Consider the following 24,086-nt stretch of genomic DNA (forward strand, 5'->3'; position numbering starts at 1 on the left):
TCGAAGACGAGTAGGGTTTTTTTTTTCCCGGTGTCCTGGCCAATATTCATCCCTCAACCAACATCACCAAATACAGATTATCTGATCATTATCACATTGCTGGTTGTGCGACCTTGCAGTCCGCAAATTGCCTACATTTCCCTACATTACAACAGTGACTATACCTGAAAAAGTACTTCATTGGCTGCAAAGTGCTTTGGGACATCCTGAGGCTGTGAAAGGCACTGTATTAATGCAAGTTATTTTTCTGTGAGGGCCTCACTCAGTAATGCCCCAAGGAATGATGGGAGCTATATCCAAGCTCGCAGTTCTCTGCACAATGGAGCTCCTTATTTCTAATGTATCGTGCTGGGCAATTGTCAAGTGATAAGTTTGGACAAAACATTGGATAGGCAACAGAGTGTCACTCTGGCCACATCCCGTAGCCAACCAAGCCATAAATAGAGGTCCAGAGATACACGGAGTGGTAAATCTAGTGAGGGCCACTGGCAAAGGGAGAGATGTGCTGCATGTGGCCCCAGAACATATTAAGAGGCACGAGAGATTCCACAAAAATAAAAAAGCAAATTATTATTTAAATGGAGAAAAATTACAAAATGCTGTAGTACAGAGGGACCTGGGGGTCCTTGTGCATGAAACACAAAAAGTTAGTATGCAGGTCCAGCAAGTAATCAGGAAGGCAAATGGAATGTTGGCCTTGATTGCAAGGGGGATAGAGTATAAAAGCAGAGAAGTCCTGCTACAACTGTACAGGGCATTGGTGAGGCCACACCTGGAGTACTGCGTACAGTTTTGGTCTCCGTATTTAAGGAAGGATATACCTGCATTGGAGGCTGTTCAGAGAAGGTTCACTAGTTTGATTCTGGAGATGAGGGGGTTGATTCATGAAGACTCATGAGTAGGTTGGGCCTATACTCATTGGAGTTCAGAAGAATGAGAGTTGATCTTATCGAAACATATAAGATAATGAGGGGGCTCGACAAGGTGGATGCAGAGAGGATATTTCCACTCATAGGGGAAACTAAAACTAGGGGACATAATCTCAGAATAAGGGGCCACCCATTTAAAACTGAGATGAGGAGGAATTTCTTCTCTGAGGGTTGTAAATGTATGGAATTCTCTGCCCCAGAGAGCTGTGGAGGCTGGGTCATTGAATATATTTAAGGTGGAGATAGACAGATTTTTGAATGATAGGGAATGAAGGGTTATGGGGAGTGGGCAGGGAAGTGGAGCTGAGTCCATGATCAGATCAGCCATGATCTTATTAAATGGCGGAACAGGCTCGAGGGGCCAAATGGCCTATTCCTGCTTCTATTTCTTATGTAATGTTCAGACGGAAGGCTTCCAGATGAAGAGCACAGTTCACGATGGTTCTACTGAGGGGCTAGCTCTGAAATATTAACCTGTCTTTTCTAGGTACAGTTACGGATGAACTTTATGTTTCCAGTACAGTCCTGAATGGAGTAAAGGGAAAGAATGTAAATAAAGAAAAGAGACAAAACGTTAATGTAAAAAAGAGGGGTTATTTTATCTCTCCTGCAATTAATATATTTAATCTGGTAATTCAAACTAAAAGGGAATGTATATATTCCTGCTGCTTTTAGCTTTAAAATTTAGAGATTCCTAGTGTATTTGAAGACATGCCCACATTTTTAAAATTCCTTTGTGATAAGGGAATAAATGGATTTCTTCCGACTCTCTAGTGCTGACCATTAATGACCCAGAACTAGAGAACAGCCCAGAAACAATGAACAATTTCCTCTTTTGCAGTTAGTTCAGCATTAATGTTATAAAATGCCATTTCTCCCCTTTTATATGTTACTGCAGACGTTTATGTATTCAAGATCTGTCTGGATTTTGCCACACTGGGACATATCTCATGGTTCTTCATTGCTTCCTCAGGTTGAAGCCCAGATTCCCCATGAAGAGTCTGAAAGAGCTCGCCAGATTCCTGACCCCGATGAATTTGTTCCACCCATCCCACCTCCTCCGTATTTTTCCACTTTCTGTTCCTACACTCCCAGGATTAATCCACGGTAAGGAGGGTATTCCTTTCAACTTATTACCATTTGTTAGAGGCTTTAGGAAAAGACACGTACTAAACTAAACCAAACCTAAATGGTGAAAAGTGAGGTCCAAAGAGATGTGGGTGAAGTATTCTTCTCAGTACAAAAAATAATCAAAAAGGCTAATGGAATGTTAGACTTTATATCTAGAGGGTTAGAATGTAAAGGGGCGGACATTTTGCTACAGCTATACAAAACCCTGGTTAGACCACATCTGGAGTACTGTGTATAATTCTGGGCACCACACCTTAGAAAGGATATATTGGCCTTGGAAGGACATCAGCGCAGATTCACCAGAATGTTACCAGGGCTCCAAGGGTTAGATTATGAGGAGAGATTACATAAACTAGGCTTGTATTCCCTGGAATAACTCAGTTTAAGAGGGGATTTAATGGAAGTTTTTAGGATTTTGAAAGGAATTGATAGGGTAGATAGCGAGAAACTTTTTCTGCTGGTGAGAGATTTTAGGACAAGGGGACATAACCTTAAAATTAGAGCCAAGGCTATTCAGGAGAGAAGTTAGGAAGCACTTCTTCACACAAAGGGTAATAGAAGTGTGGAACTCTCTCCCTCAAAAAGCAGTGGATGCTAGCTCAATTAATTTTAAATTTGAGACTTTTTCAAGACAAGGGTATAAAAGGATATGGGACCAAGGTGGGTGGATGGAGTTAAGATACAGATCAATCATAATCTCATTGAATGACAGAACAGGCTTGAGGGGCTGAATGGCCGCCTCCTGTTCCTATGAATTGATTCAAGACTTCTCGCTGATATTTGTCTCTCCCAGGTGTCACAACATCTCTGTTTCGGGTTGAAGCTGGTAAAGGCTCTAGAAACTGAACGGGCTCCATCTAGTCCAGTCCAATCTGAGGATTTCATTCTATACGCCTGCCTTAGTCATTCAATTGTCAACATACAGGCCTCAGCATTCCACAGTAGGGTGTGTGGGGCGCAAGTCTAGACAGATTGCCCACGACATGGGGTGGAACCTGGATCTGCCGAGTAAAAACTGGCGGGAATTCCGGTGGGCAGGGAGAGGGTGCAAACAGGCAAGTCTTCTGCTTATGCCCCATGTCAAAGCATATAAGTATGATACCAGAACTGAAAGGTTATAACTATCAGGAAAGGTTGAACCTGCTGGGTCTCTTTTCTCTAGAAAAGGGAAGGCTGAGGGGGCGACCTGATAGAGGTCTTTAAAATTATGAAAGGGATTGATAGGGTAGACATAGAGAAGATGTTTGCATTTGTGGGGGAGTCCAAAACAAGAGGCCATAAATATAAGATAGTCAGTAATGAATCCAATAAGGAATTCATGGAGAAACTTCTTTACCTAGAAGTGGTGAGAATGTGGAACACGCTACCACAAGGAGTAGTTGAGGCGAATAGCATAGATGCATTTAAGGGGAAGCTAGATAAGCACATGAGGGAGAAAGGAATAGAAGTAGATTCTGATAGGGTGAGATGAAGAGGGGTGGGACGAGGTTTGTTTGGAGCATAAACACCGGCATAGACCAGTTGGGCTGAATGACCTGTTTCTGTGCTGTACATTCATTGTAAGCAATACAAAGCTCTTGGTTGATTAGAAAAGCTCTTGTGCCCTGCATTACTGTTCTATGACCAGGTGTTGAACTGGGCAAAGGGCAGCCTGCAACACCCAAGTTATAATGCTAACCATGTCTAGCTGTGACTGCCATCCTGCCTGCCCTCAGGTGGGCCCCACCTCCATCATTGGGCTAGCCGATATGCCCGGACTCACTAGCTCCAGGTGTACTTGCGCTGAGCACATGTTGGGTTCCAAAGAAGACCGAAATCCAGGGTGCAGAAGGGGAGTAATCCTGGAGTGTCATATTGTTTGTGTGTCAAGCTTACATCTATTTTTTACCCAGCGCTGTTTAAGCAGGCCTCTCGTGATCGAGAATAAAGCCACCTGTATTTATAACCTGATACGGCTGACCCATGTCCTTTGCCTCTAAGTGTACATTGCAGTAGTAGTGAAGCAACAACAACAATTGGCATTTATATAGCGCTTTTAACATAGTAACATGTGCCAAGGCACTTCATAGGAGCGTTATCAAACAAAATTTGAGACCGAGCCACATATTAGGACAGATGAAAAATTGCTTTGTCAAAGAGGTAGGTTTCCAGGAGTGTCTTAAAGAAGAAGAAAGAGGCGGAGAGGTTTGGGGAGGGAATTCCTAGAGTTTAGTACCTAGCCAGCTGAAGGCATGGCCACCAATGATGGAATGATTAAAATTGCAGATACGCAAGAGGAGAGAATTGGAGGAGCGCAGAGATCTTGGGGGGGGGGGGGGGGGGGGTTGAAGGGCTGGAGGAGGTTACACAGATAGAGAGGGGGTGAGGCCATGGAGGGACTTGAAAATAAGGATGAGAATTTTAAAATTGAGGCGCTGTGGTCTGAAGAAACCTAGATCAAAAAGAATTAAACGGGAAGGGTAATTGGCAGGTGAACAGGCATTCACGGGCTCTGCTGCCGTTTGTCATGTTACTATAGACCATTATGTGTGTTGCGTTGCCCGGAAATCGGCGCGGTTCCGGCCTGCAAGACCATCAGCAGGCCGGGGCCATTGGAGGGAGCAACGTGCGGCGGTACACCACTGCAGGGAGCAGGAGTTTGACAGCTGCGAAGCCAGGTCGCTGATTGCAGTGCGGCCAGGCACAGCAGGAGGGATGAAGGAGCGGCAAGAGTTTGTATCATGGATAGGAGGGGGTCCCTGTTGGTCCAGGGTTTGATCTGTCGGGCTGTGATGGGGGAACCCGCAGTGTCAAAAGCCTCAACGGCCATGACCATCTCAGTGCTCTGCTCCAACGCCCCTCGGTGGTGGCCAGTAGGAGCCTGCTGAGTGCGTCAGCGCAATTTTCAGTGCCTGGCCGGTGCCGTATGATGTAGTCATACGCAGCCAGCGTGAGGGCCCATCGCTGTATGCGTTAGCGTTGACAGACTTGCTGTCGGACAACAGGGATATTAACGGCTTGTGGTCCGTCTCTAGCTCGAATTGTCTACCGAAAAGGTACTGGTGTATCTTTTTCACACCGTACACACACATGAGTGCTTCCTTTTTGACCATGCTCCGCCTGGGAGAGCGACCTGGAGGCGTAAGCCATCGGTTGGAGTCGGCCGTCATCGTTACCCTGCTGCAATACACATCCAACCCTGTAGGATGACGCATCGCATGTTAAAACCAGTTTTTTTACAGGGGTCATACAAAGTCAACAGTTTGTTGGAACACAGCAGGTTATTGAAAGCCCGTTCTTGACAATCCCCCCAAAACCATTCACAACCTTTACGGAGGCTCCAACAATGTGCTTAAGTTCGGCAGGAAGTTACCAAAATAGTTCAAAAGTCCCAAGAATGATCACAACTCCGACATGTTGCCGGGCCTGGACGCCCGGCGAATCGCCTCAGTTTTTGATTCAGTGGACCGGATCCCGTCTGCGGCAATCCTCCTGCCCAGGAACTCGACCTCTGGGGCCAATAACATGCACTTGGCCTTCTTCAGCCGCAAGCCTACCCGATCCAATCGGCGTAGCACCTCCTCCAGGTTGTGGAGGTGTTCCTCGGTGTCTCGACCCGTTATAAGGATGTCGTCTTGGAATATGACCGTTCCAGGGATGGACTTGAGCAAGCTTTCCATGTTTCACTGAAAGATAGCCGCTGCCGAACGAATGCCAAACGGGCACCTGTTGTAGACAAATAATCCTTTGTGCGTCGTGATGGTGGTCAGAAGCTTGCAATCTTCCGCCAGTTCCTGAGTCATGTAGACCGAAGTGAGGTCCAGCTTCGTGAACAGCTTTCCACCTGCCAGCGTGGCAAAAAAGTCCTCCGCTCTCGGAAGCGGGTATTGGTCTTACAGTGACACTCGGTTGATGGTGGCTTTGTAGTCGCCACAAATCCTAACCGAGCCATCTGCTTTGAGGACGGGAACGATGGGACTTGTCCAGTCGCTGAATTCAACAGCCGAAATTATGCCCTCTCTGAGCAGCCTGTCCAGTTCACTTTCAGTTTTCTCACGCATCACGTACGGCACCGCTCTGGCTTTGTGGTGCACTGGTCTGGCGTCCGAAGTGATGCGTATCGCTACTTTAGTGCCCTTCAACGTTCCGACACCGGGTTGAAAGTGTGACTCGAATTTTTGCAAGACCTGCGAGCATGAACTTCGCTCCACGGATGAAATGGCGTGCACATCCCCCCATTTCCAATTCATCTCATCTAGCCAACTCCTCCCCAAAAGCGCGGGGCCATTTCCCGGAACAATCCAGAGTGGCAGCCGGTTCTGTAATCCATTGTGCGTTACCACCAAGTTTGCACTGCCCAGCACTGGGATGATCTCTTTGGTGTATGTACGTAGCTGCGTCTCAATGCATTCCAGTTTGGGTCTGCTAGCTCTGTGTGGCCATAGTCTCTCAAATTGTTGGGTGCTCATGAGTGACTGGCTAGCTCCGGTATACATAAGAACATAAGAATTAGGAACAGGAGTAGGCCATCTAGCCCCTCGAGCCTGCTCTGCCTTCAATAAGATCATGGCTGATCTGGCCGTGGACTTAGCTCCACTTACCCGCCCTCTCCCCATAACCCTTAATTCTCTTATTGGTTAAAAATCTATCTATCTGTGACTTGAATACATTCAATGAGCTAGCCTCAACTGCTTCCTTGGGCAGAGAATTCCACAGATTCACAACCCTCTGGGAGAAGAAATTCCTTCTCAACTCGGTTTTAAATTGGCTCCCCCGTATTTTGAGGCTGTGCCCCCTAGTTCTAGTCTCCCCTACCAGTGGAAACAACCTCTCTGCCTCTATCTTGTCTATCCCTTTTATGGTTTTAAATGTTTCTATAAGATCACCCCTCATCCTTCTGAACTCCAACGAGTAAAGACCCAGTCTACTCAATCTGTCATCATAAGGTAACCCCCTCATCTCCGGAATCAGCCTAGTGAATCGTCTCTGTACCCCCTCCAAAGCCAGTATATCCTTCCTTAAGTAAGGTGACCAAAACTGCACGCAGTACTCCAGGTGCGGCCTTACCAATACCCTATACAGTTGCAGCAGGACCTCCCTGCTTTTGTACTCCATCCCTCTCGCAATGAAGGCCAACATTCCATTCGCCTTCCTGATTATCTGCTGCACCTGCAAACTAACTTTTTGGGATTCATGCACAAGGACCCCCAGGTCCCTCTGCACCTCAGCATGTTGTAATTTCTCCCCATTCAAATAATATTCCCTTTTACTGTTTTTTTCCCCAAGGTGGATGACCTCACACTTTCCGACATTGTATTCCATCTGCCAAACCTTAGCCCATTCGCTTAACCTATCCAAATCTCTTTGCAGCCTCTCTGTGTCCTCTACACAACCCGCTTTCCCACTAATCTTTGTGTCATCTGCAAATTTTGTTACACTGCACTCTGTCCCCTCTTCCAGGTCATCTATGTATCTTCCAGGTCACCTATGTATCCAGCTCCATGTGCACCGGGATGCCATTCAGTAAGACTTTCATCATCATGGGTGGCGTTTTAGTGTATGAGCTGTGGTCGTCAGCCACATGAACTCTCTGACCTTCAGCATCCATGGTTGTTTCCCAGGCCTCATCCTACATTACTGACCTTTGTCTGCTTCCACTGTCTCGCAGACTAGCCTCGCTACTGCCTTTTTGCACATCCTGGCCAAATGTCCACTGACATTACAAATCCTACAGGTATAAAGCTGGAACCTGCAGCTTTTGGCAGTGTGTCTACCCCCGCACCTCCAGCATGAGCTGAGAGTGCTGTGAACAAAAGGACTATTCCCAGGCATTCCTGTCTGATGGCCCGTTTGGCTGTTTCTAAGCACTCTGATGGAGGGTGTTAATGGTCCCATCACGGGATGCATTGTTCCTCGTGATGGCGTGAATTGCCGATCCCCTTTCCATTGTCCCTGTTGCGGGCCCACCCTGGAGCTTGTTGCTGTCTAGGCGGTATCGAATTGCCCGTACCTGCCTGCCTGGGCGGTGTCGAATTGCCGTTGCCTGCCTGCGGGGTTCTGTATCACTTTTACAACATTAACTCCCTAGTTCATCGCAACATTAAAACCAGGGCTGCGTGCGTAAATTAGCTTGGTCTCCTCTTCCCCTGCCATAAAGGTCTGAGCTATCAACGCTGCCCCTTCTAAAGTCAGGTCCTTGGTCTTTATGAGCTTCCTGAAAATGCCGGCATGATTAATGACCTTGATGAAAAAGTCCCTTAACATCTCCCCTGCAGGCATCGGTGAACTTACAGAGACTGGCCAAACACTGCAGTTCCGCCATGAAATCCGAGTCGTTTTGACCCTCCCGACGCTGGTGAGAGTAGAACCGGTGCCGGGCCATGTGTACACTACTTGCCGGCTTGAGATGCTCACTAATCAGCTGGCTGAGCTCTTCGAAGGACTTGTCCGCTGGCTTTTGGGGTGCGAGCAGGTCTTCCATCAGCGCATACGTCTGTGGATCACAGCTGGTCAGTAGATGCGCCCTCCGCTTGTCAGCCACTGTCTCTTCCAGCCAGTCCTTTGTGACAAAGCTCTGCTGGAGTCTTTCCACAAAGTCGTCCCAGTCCTCACCCACACAGTAGCGTTCCTCTGAGCCACCGGTGGCCAACCTCGTGGTTCGGTGATTCCCGTTTCTCGTCGCCAAATGTAGTGTCTCTGCACCTTGTTACAAACTCACACGAGGCATGTATATATCAGACACGGTCACTCTGTGACCTTCACTTTATTCCCAGGACCAAGGAGTGCTGACCCTGGATGGGACCTCCCCTTTTATACCTGGAAACCCAGGTGAGGAGTGTCTCCCGCAAGCTCACCCCCTGTGGTCAGGGGGTGCATTTCAAGGGTACAGGTATAGTGTGCATGAGTTACAGTTACATAACTATTGTCATTGCAAGATGGTGAAATACATGACAGAACTCATCCCTTTTTGGCATGGAAGCAAGTCATCCTCGCTTCGAGGGACTGCCTATGATGATGATGTGTTGCATTCGACATCATTAGCAAAGAGCTCTTCCACATATATCATGGTTTTTAATGTCAAGATTGTCATCACTGAAATAGTTTTCTTTACAGCACTGATGAATAATCTGGCAAATGTCTCTCTATGTATATATGTGTCAACATGTTTAAGTAAGATCTATGACTCTTGCAACAGGAGATAAAAATCTAGGTAATCCTGCAATTGCTGAAATCGGTTGTCTTGTCATGACCTGTAGATTTAGTCAAAGACTTACTGTTACTGCTATTGTTGTTCCAGGATTCTCAGTAATGACGTGATTCCCCTGACGCATATCTATGCAACCAGAATGAAAGGGATTGAAGTCTTTTGTCCAGTGGAGCCACCTCCTCCATATGAAGCCGTTGTGAGCAATCAAAATGATGAGCAGCAGGTACCTAGAGCCCCCTTGGGAGCGTTGCATATCTAGGACTAGGGGGCATCGTCAAGAAATGAGAGCTAGGTCTTTCAGGAGTGAAGTTAGGAAACACTTCTACATGCAAAGAGTGGTAGAAGTTTGGAACTTTCTTCCACAAACGGCCTTTGATGATGGATCAATTGTTAATGTTTAATTTGAGATTGATAGATTCTTGTAACCAAAGGTATTAAGGGATAGAGGCAAAGACGGGCATATGCAGTTATGTCACAGATCAGCCATGATCCCATTGAATGGTAGAACAGGCTCGAGGGACTGAATGGCCTCCTCCTGTTCCTATGTGCCTATCCAATGAGTGCAACTGGAGATCATGAAGAGCCAGCTTTTGAAAAAGAGCTCAAGGCCAGAATTTTGTCTTGGACGGCATCGCTAAATGGTGGGTGGTATTGCAGTGCCCACCTGTTATATCCCCCGCCCCACATTCAGTTACATTGACTTCGTATCTGTCGGAGACAGGGGGAGCCCTGGCCCCCTACCCCCTTTCGCAGCGGTGGTCTGAGTGGGAGTGAGGGAGGAAAATTCAGCAACGGCAGGCCTCACCACCCCAGATATTCTCCCCTGTTCCTGCCCAATTTCAGGAACACAAAGGAGACCCCCTCCCCAGATTCTGACTCAGCAGCTTAAAATAATCTGTTCCTATTAGCATAGCCTATCAACCATATAGTACCCTTGTATTAAGTCAAGAACTTATTTTGAACAGTGTTCAATATGCTCATCAGACAGGAAGGTGTCCTCTATTTGCTATCTGTAGGGCAATTGTAAACACGAGACATATATTTGGTACAAGTGGGGTGGAGGGTACTTTGGGAGATTTGAGTATCAACTACCCTTTTTTTTGGAAACACACACTGACTTACATTTACAATATGAGGACAGTTTTCCATGACCGGAAGCATCTCGAATTTAATATTTACATTGGCTAGATATCACCAGCTAGCTGAACAATATGCTATTATTTGTATTGGGGGAGACAGAGGAGTGTATAGTCACAAGAAGGCTCTTTAATTGGAATGATTATGTTGTGTTCCTAACACAGATGAGACTGCTAACAGGGAGGTTAAAGTAACAGTGACCTCAATTTTTATTAAGACACTCCAGAGTGAGAAACAGGCCTTAGGGGGCCGGCTTATATACAGTGCCCCCAAGGGATGCTGGGATCCCTTGGGACTTCATGGGATGCACTCCCTGGTGGTGGAACATGGGAGTGCATGCTTTACAGATACACAACATCACCCCCCTCCCAAAGTCAAAGTGAAAACTATTTACAAGGTGAGGCGGTCGGGAGCCTTTCTTTCCCTGGTGGACCGCCTCAGTACAAATGTCTGTTCTGGTGTGTTGGCTGTGCCCTCGCTGGGCTGGCGTGTTGTTGGCCCTGCAGGGTTGCTGGGTGAGCCTGGCCTTGCTGGGCTGTTGGGGTGATGGGTTCGATTTCCTGGTCCGGGGTGGTGTCGTTGATCCTTTGGTGTGTGTTGTGGGCTCGAAAAAGGTGGTTTCTGCTGTGGGTTGTTCAGGGCGGTCTGTGAACCGCAACCTCGTTTGGTCCAGGTGCTTTCGGCAAATTTGTCCATTGCCTAGTTTGACTACAAACACCCTACTCCCTTCTTTAGCTATCACCGTGCCCACGATCCACTTGGGACCATGTCCATAGTTTAGCACATACACAGGGTCATTCAGATCAATTTCCCGTAACACAGTGGCGCGACCATCGTTTACATTTTATTGCTGCTGCCTGCTCTCTGCCTGATCATGCAGGTTGGGGTGAACCCGCGAGAGTCTGGTTTTAAGTGTCCTTTTCATGAGTAGCTCAGCCGGGGGCACCCCTGTGAGCGAGTGGGGTCTTGTGCGGTAGCTGAGCAGTACTCGGGACAGGCGGGTTTGGATTGAGCCATCTATGACTCGTTTAAGGCTCTGTTTGGTTGTACTGCCCGCTCTGCCTGCCCATTGGAGGCTGGTTTAAATGGGGCCAAGGTGACATGTTTAATCCCATTGCGGGTCATGAATTCTTTAAATTCGGCACTGGTGAAACATGGCCCGTTGTCACTGACCAGTATGTCAGGCAGGCCGTGTGTGGCAAACATGGCTCTCAGGCTTTCAATGGTGGTGGTGGCGGTGCTTCCCGACATTATTTCACATTTAGTCCATTTTGAAAAAGTATCCACCACCACCAGGAACATTTTACCGAGAAACGGGCCTGCATAGTCGACATGGATTCTCGACCATGGTCTGGAGGGCCAGGACCACAAACTTAGTGGTGCCTCTCTGGGCGCGTTGCTCAACTGAGCACGCACGCTGCATTGCTGTACGCAGGACTCTAAGCAGAGTCGATACCGGGCCACAACACGTGGGATCTGGCTATCGCTTTCATCATTACCATACCTGGTGTGTGCTGTGGAGATCCGAGATGAATGTCTCCCTGCCCTTTTTGGGTAGCACTACGCAGTTACCCCACAACAGGCAGTCTGCCTGAATGGACAGCTCGTCCTTTCGCTGCTGGAACGGCTTGATTAGCTCTTGCATTTCAACGGGGATGCTGGCCCAGCTCCCATGCAGTACACAGTTTTTTACTAGGGACAGCAGAGGATCGTGGCTGGTCCAAGTCCTAATCTGGCGGGCCGTGACAGGTGATTTATCATTTTCAAACGCTTCCATGACCATCAACAAGTCTGCGGGCTGCGCCACCATCAACAAGTTTGCAGGCTGCGCCATTTCATCCCCCGTGCTGGGCAATGGTACCCGACTAAGAGCATCCACACAGTTCTCGGTGTCTGGCCTGTGGCGGATGGTATAGTTATACACTGATAGCGCGAGTGCCCACCTTTGTATGCCTGCTGAGGCATTAGTATTTATCCCCTTGTTTTCAGCGAACAGGGATATGAGGGGCTTGTGATCGGTTTCCAGCTCAAATTTGAGGCCAAACAGGTACTGATGCATTTTCCTTATCCCGAACACACATGCTAATGCCTCTTTCTCAATCATGCTGCAGACCCTCTCGGCCTTAGACAAGCTCCTGGAGGCATAGGCGACAGGTTGCAATTTCCCCGCAACGTTAGCTTGTTGTAATACACACTCGACTCCGTACGACGATGCATCACATGCTAGCACAAGTCTTTTACACGGGTTATACAATACAAGCAGCTTGTTGGAGCATAAAATGTTTCTGGCTTTCTCAAAAGTAATTACTTGGTTTTTTTCCCCATACTGAGTTCTCACCTTTACGCAATAACACATGTCGGGGCTTTAAGAGGGTGCTTAACACCGGTAGGAAGTTACCAAAATAGTTGAGGAGTCCTAGGAACGACCGCAGCTCCGTGACGTTCTGTGGCCTGGGCATGCTCCTGATAGCCTCTGTCTTGGCGTCTGTGGGCCGAATGCCGTCCGCTGCGATCATTCTCCCCAAAAACTCCACTTCTATTGCAATGAAGACGCATTTCGACCTCTTCAGCCACAGCCCTACGCAATCCAGTCGCTGGAGGTCCTCCTCCAGGTTTTGTAGGTGCTCGAAGGTGCTTGACCCATGACCAATATGTCGTCCTGAAAAACCACGCGTGGTACCGACTTGAGTAGGCTCTCCATATTTCTCTGGAAGATCACTGCAGCTGACTGAATTCCAAACGGGCATCTGTTGTAGATGAACAGTCCCTTGTGCGTGTTGATGCAGGTGAGGCCCTTCGAAGACTCCTCCAGCTCCTGCGTCATGTAGGCCGAAGTCAGGTCGAGAATGGTGAATGTCTTGCCTCCTGCCAGCTTCGCAAATAGTTCGTCTGCCTTAGGTAGTGGGTATTGGTCCTGTAGCGAGAAACTATTAATAGTTGCTTTATAATCACCACAAATCCTGACCGTGCCATCACTTTTGATACTGGAACAATCGGGCTGGCCCACGCTGAATTCCACTGGGGAGATGATGCCCTCGCGTTGCAGTCTGTCCAGCTCGATTTCCACACTCTCCCTCCCACGTCTTGTGGTGAATGGGTCGTGCCTCTGGGACCAAGTGGATCCACACCTTTGCCCCGGAAAAGTTTCCAATGCCTGGCTCAAAAAGGGAAGGAAATTTGTTAAGAACCTGGGTACATGAGGCCTCATCGACATGTGATAGCGCTCGGATATCATCCCAGTTCCAGCAGATTTAGCCCAGCCAGCTCCTTCCAAGCAGTGTGGGGCCATCGCCCGGGACAATCCAGAGTGGCAGTTCGTGCACCGTGCCCTCGTAGGTGACCTTGACCATGATGCTGCCCAGGACAGTGATAAGCTCTTTGGTGTACGTTCTCAGTTTCGTGTGGATGGGGCTCAGGGCTGCTCTGAGTGCCTTGTTGCACCACAGTCTCTCAAACATCTTTTTACTCATGATGGATTGGCTAGCGCCAGTGTCCAGTTCCATGGCTTCGGGTAAGCCATTCAATTTTACATTTAGCATTATAGGTGGACATTTAGTCAAAAATGTGTGCACCCCGTGTACTTCAGCATCTGCCTCCTCTCTGAGGCTCGAAATTGCTTTGATCCACCATGGACCGATCTTCCTCTACCACGTGGTGGTTAGCAGGTTTTGCAGAGCTTGCAGCTCCTCTGCAAGCTTGTTGGAGGTGCCCCATTGTTCCACAACTCTTGCAAACATAACCTTTGAAGCGGCATGAATAGGCTGAATGGAAGCCTCCACAACACCAACAAGGTGTGAATTGCCTTGCATTCATCCTTTGTTACGGACTCCGAGTCATCTGGGTCACCTGAGGCCTGCTGGCAGTTGCAGACTCGTGGTTTCTGCCCTGTACATTTCTGCTCGCAAACACAGTTCTAGTTAATTTATGAACATTGCTAGCACTTGTGTGCTGAGAGATTTGTTTGGTGTTATCACTGGTGGACATAAACGCCTGTGCTATCGCAATGGCCTTACTGAGGGTCGGTGTCTCTACAGTCAAAAGTTTTCGTAGGATGGTCTCGTGGCCAGTGCCCAGTACAAAAAAGTCTCTGAGCATCTGCTCCAGGTAGCCATCAAACTCACATTGTCCTGCAAGTCGCCTTAGCTCGGCGATGTAGCTCGCCACTTCCTGACCTTCAGATCGCTGGCACGTGTAGAACCGATACCTCGCCATCAGCACGCTCTCCCTCGGGTTAAGATGCTCCTAAACCAGTGTACACAGCTCCTCATACGACTTATCTGTGGGTTTCACCGGAGCCAGAAGATTCTTCATGAGGCTGTAGGTTGGTGCCCCGCAGACTGTGAGGGGGACCACTCTCCTTTTTGCAGCGCTTCCTTCTCCGTCCAGCTCGTGGCTACAAAGTACTGATCTAGCCATTCGACATAGGCTTCCCAGTCCTCACCCTCTGAGAACTTCTCCAGGATGCCCACAGTTTGCTGCATCTTTGCGTTGGATTCGTGTACTCGTCGCCAGTTGTTGTGTTCCTAACACAGATGAGACTGCACACAGGGAGGTTAAACTAACCGTGACCTCAGTCTTTATTAAGACACTCCAGAGTGAGGAACAGGCCTTAGGGGCCAGCTTATAGACAGTGTTCCCAAGGGATGCTGGGATCCGTTGGGACTTCAGGGGATGCGCTCCCTGGTGGCGGAACATGGGAGTGCTGCTTTACAGATACACAACAGATTGTACTTAACAGAGTGAGCTACCTCGCAAATGAATAGGGAGATATTTTGATCTTTTAAGACAAAGCCCGCTTAACATCTATATGAGCAGAAGGAAGTGTGGAGGAGACAAGGACAAACTGCCCATCAGACTCATTCCTTTCAAAGGCCACCCACACACCCTGCTCTTTCAACAACAACAACTTGCATTTATATAGCACCTTTAACGTAGTAAAACGTCCGAAGGTGCTTCACAGGATCGATTATGAAACAAAATTTGACAGTGAGATACATGAGCTATTAGGACAGGTGACCAAAAGCTTGGCGAAAGAGGTAGGCTTTAAGGAGCGTCTTAAAGGAGGAGAGAGAGGTTTAGGGAGGGAATTCCAGAGTTTAGGACCTCGGCAGCTGAAGGCATGGCCTTCAGAATTGGAGGAGTGCAGAGAACTCAGAGGGCTGTAGGGCTGGAGGAGATTACAGAGATAGGGAGGGGCAAGGCCATGGAGGGATTTAAATACAAGGTTGAGAATTTTAATCTGCTGAGGGAACATTCTACGTAAATACCCCCCAATCCCCAACCAAAATCAAGCAAATCTCCAGAATATTCATTGCACTTTCACTATTTAATCCAACGTAGCCGACAGAAAAAAGAAATAACTTGGATTTTTGTAGTGTCTTTTATGATCTCAGGACGTCCCAAAGTGCTTTACAGCCAATAAAGTACTTTTGAAGTGCAGTCACTGTTGTAATATAGGAAACGCAGTAGCTAATTTGCACACAGAAAGCACCCACAAACAACAGTGTGATAAATGACCCGATAATCTGGCTTTTTAGTGCTGTTGGTTGAGCGATAAATATTGGCCTGGAGTCCTGAATTAACCCTCTTCTTTGAAATAGTGGCCATTGGATCTTTTACATCCACCTAAGAGAGCAAATGGGGCCTTGGATGAAGGTCTCATCAGAAAGACGGCACCTCTGACAGTGCAGCACTCCCTTGGTACTGCCCTGGGTGTGTTGGCCTGGATTGTGTGCTCAAGTCTCTGATATTGGGGCCCTGGCGGGACAGACCGCGGTCCCATCCAGATGTTCGAGGCGGATGCTTGGCAAATTTTAACTGCTGTTCGGACGGATGCTGTGGTCATTATCGCCTTGCTGTTTGTGGGATCTTGCTGTGCACAAATTGGCTGCTGCGTTTCCCACATTACAACAGTGACGACTCTGCAAAAATAAAGACACTTCATTGGCTGCACAACACTTTGGGATGTTCCGAGTTCATGAAAGGTGCTATAAAAATGCTATATTCAACCCTATTCCTCACCAGATATTTATCAGGTTTACTTTTGAACAAATAACAAATTAAATTTATCACTGTGTCCAACAGGAACTGCAGCCAGAGATGAGAAAAACATTTCAACTGCTTTTTGAGGACACACATTGGATTAAACGTGACAGCAAGTTTCGGTGTGCCGGTACTGGGGGAGCTTTGAACCCTGCTTGCAAAAGTGGGAAAGGGCTGGGTTCGAATAACTTCCCAGTCCCGTTCGCTCCCGTTGCTTGCAGTTTATTTTTGTATTTGGATGATATTTATAGCTGTCACATGGCAGTGATACTGATACCCTGGGCTGTATCCTTGTATTTTGTCTGCTTCCCCAGCCCCGGGACTGACAGTCGCACCATGTCCCCCTCAGCAAAACAGTGCGGGAGGCGTGACTTCATCCAGAACAATTCCTTCCCTCAAGCTGCCAGGCTTTGTCCGTTGCGATTTGATGTTTTGTTGTTGACGAATATTCAAAAGATGATACATTTTGCCATTGAGCAGCCTGTGGTCCTGGTGAAGTTTGATTTGGGGAGATGGTTTGTCCTGTATCTGTTGCCAGGTTTACTTTTGTACTCTGTACAATAGGAAGTCTTCCCATTCTATGGGATATTTAGTTACTGAGGAAAGAAGGAAGAGCTGTGAGCACAGGCCGGGTTTAAAGGAAGCAGTCCCATCAGATTGCTTCTTTTGTTGAAAATTGTTTTTTCTTCGCTGGCCTACATTGGCTCCTGGTCCAGCAATGCCTTGACTTTAACATTCTCATCCTTGATCCCTCCATAGCCTCGCCTCTCACTATCTCTGCAACCTCCTCCAGCCCTACAAGCCTCCGTGACCTCTGCGCTTATCCAATTCTGGCCTCTTGTGCATCCGATTGCTCCACTATTGGCGGCCATGCCTTCATCCACCTGGGCCCCAAGCTCTGGAATTCCCTCTCTAAACCTCTCCGTCTCTCCTCCTTTAAGACGCACCTTAAAACCTATCTGTTTGACCAAGCTTTTGGTCACCTGTCCTCATATCGCCTTATGTGACTCGGTGTCAATTTTTGTTTGATAATCGCACCTGTGAAGCACCTTGAGGTGTTTTACCATGTTAAAGGCGCTATATAAATGCAAATTATTGTTGATTTTCTTCTCTTAAGTCCTGAGAGTGACACTTCGTGTTGGGATACACTAACACCAGTGCCCCCTTATACCTCACCAGGGCGATCATTTCTCATGTGTGAACAGTAAGTGTAGGTCGGCTATTCACCCATAGAGACATCTCAGTTCTCAGCCCATCCTGTTATCTGCTGTTCCGGCCTAGCTGTGACACACCGGGAGTCACAAAGTTAATGATCAGCAGCAGGAATCCTGCTTGATTTGTTTCCCCCCTCCCTAGTCCAGTGATAGACTGCCTTGATCCATGGCTATTCAGCCCATCTTGCTGGTGCTAGCTCTTCAACTTGAGCTATTGCCATTAACAACATTACTGCAAAATCACAGAACTGAGAAAAGAGCGGGTATAAAACTGAGCCCCTCCTGATTTACGTGGAACAATGACGAATCAACCATGGCTCCGTGTTTAGCACATTCGCCCCAGAATGAGAAGGTTGTGGGTTTGAGTGACATTCCACATAATTGAGCACAACATTCAGGCTGAGGGAATGCTACAGTGTTGAATGTGTTGTCTTTAGGATGAGACGTTAAACCGAGGTCCTGTCTGTTCTGTCAAGTGAGGGTAAAAGATCCCATGGCCATTATGTTGAAGAGCAGCAGGGGAGTTATCCCCAATGTCCTAAATAATATTTATCTCTCAACCAACATCACTATAGCAGATGATCTGGTCATTATCACATTGTTGTTTGCGGGAGCTTGCTATGTGCAAATTGGCTGCTGTGTTTCCTACATTACAGCAATGACTACACTTCAGAAGTACTTCATTGGCTGTAAAGCACATTGGAACGTCCGGTGGTTGTGAAATGCACTAAATAATTGCAAGTCTTTCTTTTTTTGCACGGCTATTTGCCCACTGAGTTAGAATCTTTCTTTTATTATTAAGTGACTTTATTAAAGTCCCTCAGGAGGAAATAAGCGCGTATCTGTGCAGAATCAGTCAAGGCCACACATATGCACTTCCTGATGTATTGTCTGGAATCGCAGCTCATGTGGAGCCGAAACCCCCGTCTGCACTCATTTTGGTGAAAATGTTGGCGCGAGTAATAATTATAAAAATGTTAATAATCTCTTTATGTTTACGGCTTTATTCACTTTGCTGGTCAATCCTTTGTGGCATTGCACAAAAGGATCCGAGAGGGTGAGTGGGAGAGGAGGAATGGGAAAGTGGGGGGAGGGGAAGTGGGGAGAAGAAGTGGGGGTGTGGGAATGCAGGGGGGGGGTGGGGGAAGGATAGTGGGAGTGGGGGAAGGGGACTGGGTGGGGGAGGGGGAAGGGTAGTGTGGGTGGGGCAAGCGTAGTGGGGAGCGGGGGTGGGGGAAGTGGGCTGTGGACGTAGGGTTGCTCACCCTCCATGACTATCCTGAAATCTCCCGGAATTGAAGACCAATCTCCAGGACACTGTTGCGAGCAACACCTGGGAGAAAAGTCATAGGGGCCATTAAAAAAAACATTTTCTTTCAACATTTTTCTTTGTTTGTTATGAATATGTTAGAGTTGAGAAAAAAAGGCTGTTTCGCCCGAGAGTCAAGAATCAGCCAATCGTGTAACGAAGAGTCTGTTCGCTTTCCAATTGGCCACGGGAAGTCGGGCGCCGTGAGACTGGACACATCGGGCAACCGATGGCAGGAGCGAGGGGGGGGGCGGCTGGAGGTCATGTGATGAAACCTCCAGATTTATATCCAGCCAGAGATGGCGATCCTGCCAGGAGGCAGATTCCAATATGGCGGATGGCGCACTTCAGGCATGGACTGCGCATGTGCACACCATATTGAATGGTTTGGCGCCGGCTTTACACCTGTATCAAATTTCTAGGCCGCAGTCTCTGCCCCACTTGCTGCGCAGTAACGACAGGGTAGCGAGTGTAAGCAGCCCTGAGGAAACTCCTAGAGGTCTTTTAAAGCTGTAACTTAATGCAGTTGAAACAATTGCATGGATGTGACAGATAGTTCTCGAGGTCAGAGAGCTAAAAATAAAAGATTGTTGCAGACAATAACAAAAAAGGCCGGAGGTGCACTATCGACAACTGCTAACATACAGATGTTATTCTTCCTTTACAAGCAAATCCCCTGAGGACAAGGACAGCCAGTGAAATCCACAGGGATGCATGTAATCCTTGCTTAAAGGATTTCTTGAGACAATCACGGTCATTTTGATTTTATGCAATACCCCTGATTTTAATTGTTCCACCATTGTCAGCCATGTGTTCAGCTGCCTCGGCCCTAAGTGCTGGAATTCCCTCCTTAAACCTACTACATAAATGCAAATTGCGTTTAAGATACTCCTTAAAACCTACCTCTTTGACCAAGCTTTTGGTCACCTATCCTAATATCTTCTTATGTGGCTCGTTGTCAATATTTGTCTGATAATCACTCCAATGATAAACGTGCTATATAAATGCACAGAACAAGTTGTTGTTGTGTAAGACGGGTGATAGTGAATGGGCAGCCCATTTTACATCTCTCACGATTTTTATTTCCATTGAAGTCAGTCATATTAAAACCAGCTATAATTTTGAAACAAGTGATATTTCTTTTCTCCTTTACAATGCTGCACAAATCGTAGGATCGTACAACACAGAAGGAGGCCATTCAGTCCATTGTGCCTGTGCTGGCTCTTTGAAAGAGTTATCCAATTAGTCCCACTCCCCTGCTCTTTCCCTGGGGATCTGCAAATTTTGACATCACAAAGATATTTTTATCCTAATTTGAAATAAATCTGGTCCGCTTTAAATCACAGGTCAGTCACAGAAACTAAGGGGGCAAGTTTCTCCAGGAGTTGCTCCTTTTTTTTGGAGCAACTTGATTTTTCTGGACTATCTTTTTAGTTGCAATTCTGGCCATTTAATTTGCGCCAGTGTAAGTGAGTTAGTTAGGTTTTTTTTAGTTCAGTTTATTTTTTCAAAAGGGGACATTCCCAGCCACTTACCCCTGTTTTAGGTGTTTGGCCAGCAAATAGTTGCTCCAAACTAACCTAGGGCAGCGTATGTTGCCACTTCTGTCCGCACAGAAAAACCTTACCCAGAGTTAAGGAATCGGCGCAAGTAACGGCATTTAAAGCACCAAACAAAGCACAAAAAGTAATAAGCAATTAATTAACAAATAAAATAGAAGGAACCTTGCACCTAAAGCACCAAGACCAAAGTAATAAGCAATCAATAAATAACAAATAAAAAAATAGAAGGAACCCTGCACCTAAAGCACCAAAATTAATCAGTAAATAACAAATAAAAAATAGAAGTCCTGCCTTAGGGAATGCAGCGGGCCGCCGATGAGGGAACCCATTCGGCCTGGGCTAGGGACGGCGAGCTTCGGAACCCTCCCACACAGCCTGCAGCGCGTACTCACAGATTCGGCCTGCCAGGAGCTACTGCAAATGCGCGCAGACTCTAGCGCGCATGTGCATAGGTCCCGGCACTGTTTTCAGCGACGAGACCTGGCTCCGCCCCCAATCCATTGGGCCACGCTGCGCCGAAGAGAGGCTGGGGAGCAGCCAGAATACCAACGTCTTTTTTCGCCGTGCTTGGAGGCGGACAAAAACGGCGCACCTCGAGTGAGGGCGCCAGAAAAACAGGTTAGGGAAACTCTAGCCCTAAGTGTTGTACCGAGGAATCTAAATGTGTTTAAATTAGTTGAAGTATAGTAAATATTAAATGCTTCTGCATTGATCCTCTGAAACTGTGCACTTGAAGGTGGACAATATAAAGGTGGCTAGTGAGTCCCTACTAATGGTTCTGGCCTTTCCTTTGTGCATTTCCTGAAATTTAGGTGGAAAATTGCAGTTGTAGGTCTGTATCCTAGCACTGTGTGTCAAGGCTTATTGACGCAGCAATCGAACACCTTTAAAAGAAAAAAGAAAGGCTTGCGTTTATATAGCACCTTTCACAACCTCAGGACATCCCAAAGCGCTTTACAGCCAATGAAATACTTTTCTGAAGTGTAGTCATTGTTGCAATGTAGGAAATGTGGCAGCCAATTTGCATGCAGCAAGTTCCCACAATGTGATAAATGGCCAGATAATTTGTTTCTTTAGAAATGTTGAATGAGGGATAAAGATTGGCCAGGAAGAGAACTCAATTGCTTTTCTTCGAAATAGTGGCCATGGTATTTTTTATTTCCAGCTGAGAGAGCAGACATAACATCTCAGGTATAACATCTCATCTGAAGGACGGCATTTCCGACAGTGTAGCACTCCCTCAGAACTACACGGAGAGTGCCGGCCTGGATTATGTACTCAAGTCTCTGGAGTGGGACTTGAACCCACGACCTTCTGACTCAGAGGCGATAGTGCTGCACACTGAGCCATGGCATACACCATTTGTTTACATCCTTTTCCAAGTGTGAATTAGCCATAAGAAAAGCTCCCATCATTTTAAAAATCATTTAGAAATGACAGAGCACCTCAAATGTATTCTATTTTAAATTGACAGTTTTGTGTTGCCAGGTTTCGAGCTTGCTGGTCGCAGAGGTAATCGATGGAGCGCCTGAAAGAACATCGTGTACAACATCTGATGGTAAAGGCAGTGGTATCAGCACACAATTCTGGTATCTGTCCTACCTAGGGTTGCCAACTCTGGTTGGACCTATTCGTGGAGGTTTCATCACATGACCGGTTGCCTCAAACGGTCCCGCCCTCACACTCCCCCATTGGTTACCTGACATGTCCATCCTCATGGCGTGCTGTCTTCCATGGCCAATCGGAAAGCACATAGAGTCTTCATTATCCGATTGGATGATTCTCGACTGTCAGTAAAACAGCCTTTTTTCCCCAGGTCTGATATTTTTATAATTAATAAACGAAAGTGTTCAAAAATGTTTTTTAATGCCCCGATGATTTTGCTCCTGGGTGTTGCTCGCAGCAGTGCCCTGGAGATTAATCTTCAATTCCTGGAGACTCCAGGGCAATCCTGGAGGGTTGGGGGCCATACTTCTACATCAGTAAACACTGTTGGATCACTGAGGGTCACGGGAATCCTTCAAAGTCTTTGGCTTCAGGATTTAAGGGACGCAAAGCCACACAGGGCAAAATGTTGGCCATGCCTGTGGTTTTTGCAGCCGTTTGTTGAATTCCTACTTTCTCCCCACCCAACAATCCTTCAACAAAAAGTGTTAGATACAAACCAACTTTCACCTCTCAGTATTTCTAAACATGCTGAGTGCATTGCCCCTTTATACTTAACAGGATCAGCTCTTATTCCTCAACTGACACTGCACGTTACTAATATAGATGAGAATTGTTTTTACGCAGTGAGTTGTGATTTGAAACGCATTGCCTGAAAGGGTGGTGGAAGCAGATTCAATAGTAACTTTCAAAAAGGAAATTAGATATGTACTTGAAAAGGAAATATGCTTGAAAAAAGAAACATTTGCAGGGCTATAGGGAAAGAGTAGGGGGGAGTGGGACTAATTGGACAGCTCTTTCAAAGAGTCGGCAGAGGCACGATGGACCGAATAGCCTCCTTATAAAAATATAAGAAATAGGAGCAGGTGTAGGCTATATGGCCCCTCGAGCCTGCTTTGCCATTCAATAAGATCAAGGCTGATCCTTCTGTGCTGTATGATTCTTTATAGCAAGTTCTTCTGTACTGATAGCTATATGGTTGCTAAACTATCATGTCACAATAATGAATACCATTATAGACCTATAATTTTAAAAGGCAGAATTTGATTTCACCAGTTTGACATACTTTTAATATTTTGATTTGTATTTTTATTTGTTTTTTCTGTCCTGTTCCTGTCATTTTCCTCTCCCTTCCATCCTTAAAGCTGTTGACTCTGTGCTAGGGTATAACTCCAAGGGTATGTCGCACGAGACAACGGGCTATTTGGGGTGAGGTCATCATTAGCTCTGACGCATCAGAGACATTCAAAAGGTACTTCATTGGGACATCCGGTGGTCATGAAAGGCACTATAGTTTTTTTCTCTCTTCCCGCGCACGCCCCTCAGCCCCGCGGGCAAAATGCTCGGCTTCTCCTCTGGTCCTTCCCTTCATGATACCACCTTTCAGGACCACCAGATGTCCCAAAGCGCTTTACAGCCAATGAAGTACTTTTTGAAGTGTAGTCACTGTTGTAATGTAGGAAACGCAGCAGCCAATTTGTGCACAGCAAGATCCCAATCAGGGGATTTGATTTAGTGATGTTGGTTGAGAGATAAATATTGGGCCAAGGCACAGGGAGAACTCCGCTGCTCTTCTTCAAAACAGTGGCCGTGGCATCTTTTATGTCCATCAATAAAAGAAGGCAGATAGGGGTCTCGATTTAACGTCTCATCCGAAAGACAGCACCTCTGACAGTGCAGTACTGCACTGGAGTGTCAGCCCGGTTTATGTGCTCCAATCTCTATATTGGGACTTGAAGTCACAGGTGGGACCAGTACAAACCAGACGGTCTGCACCTAGGCAGGACTGGAACCAATGTCCTAGGAGGAGTGTTTGCTAGTGCTGTTGGGGAGGAGTTAAACTAATATGGCAGGGGGATGGGAACCAATGCAGGGAGACAGAGGGAAACAAAATGGAGATAGAAGCAAAAG

The 24,086-nt window shown here is 47.0% G+C and overlaps 1 protein-coding gene across 1 annotated transcript in view; it reads left to right on the forward strand.

Moving 5' to 3' along the window:
* The window catches only part of fam189a2 (family with sequence similarity 189 member A2), a 159,302-nt gene that overhangs the window by 108,969 nt on the left and 26,247 nt on the right, over positions 1 to 24,086 (forward strand). Inside the window, exons 6-8 of the mRNA XM_070887276.1 lie at positions 1,903 to 2,036; positions 9,337 to 9,469; positions 21,999 to 22,068. Coding sequence (XP_070743377.1) covers positions 1,903 to 2,036; positions 9,337 to 9,469; positions 21,999 to 22,068 — 337 coding nt within the window. The remainder of the gene's footprint in view (positions 1 to 1,902; positions 2,037 to 9,336; positions 9,470 to 21,998; positions 22,069 to 24,086) is intronic.

Source organism: Pristiophorus japonicus, chromosome 1 (assembly GCF_044704955.1).
Source record: "Pristiophorus japonicus isolate sPriJap1 chromosome 1, sPriJap1.hap1, whole genome shotgun sequence".
Lineage (NCBI taxonomy): Eukaryota > Metazoa > Chordata > Chondrichthyes > Pristiophoridae > Pristiophorus > Pristiophorus japonicus.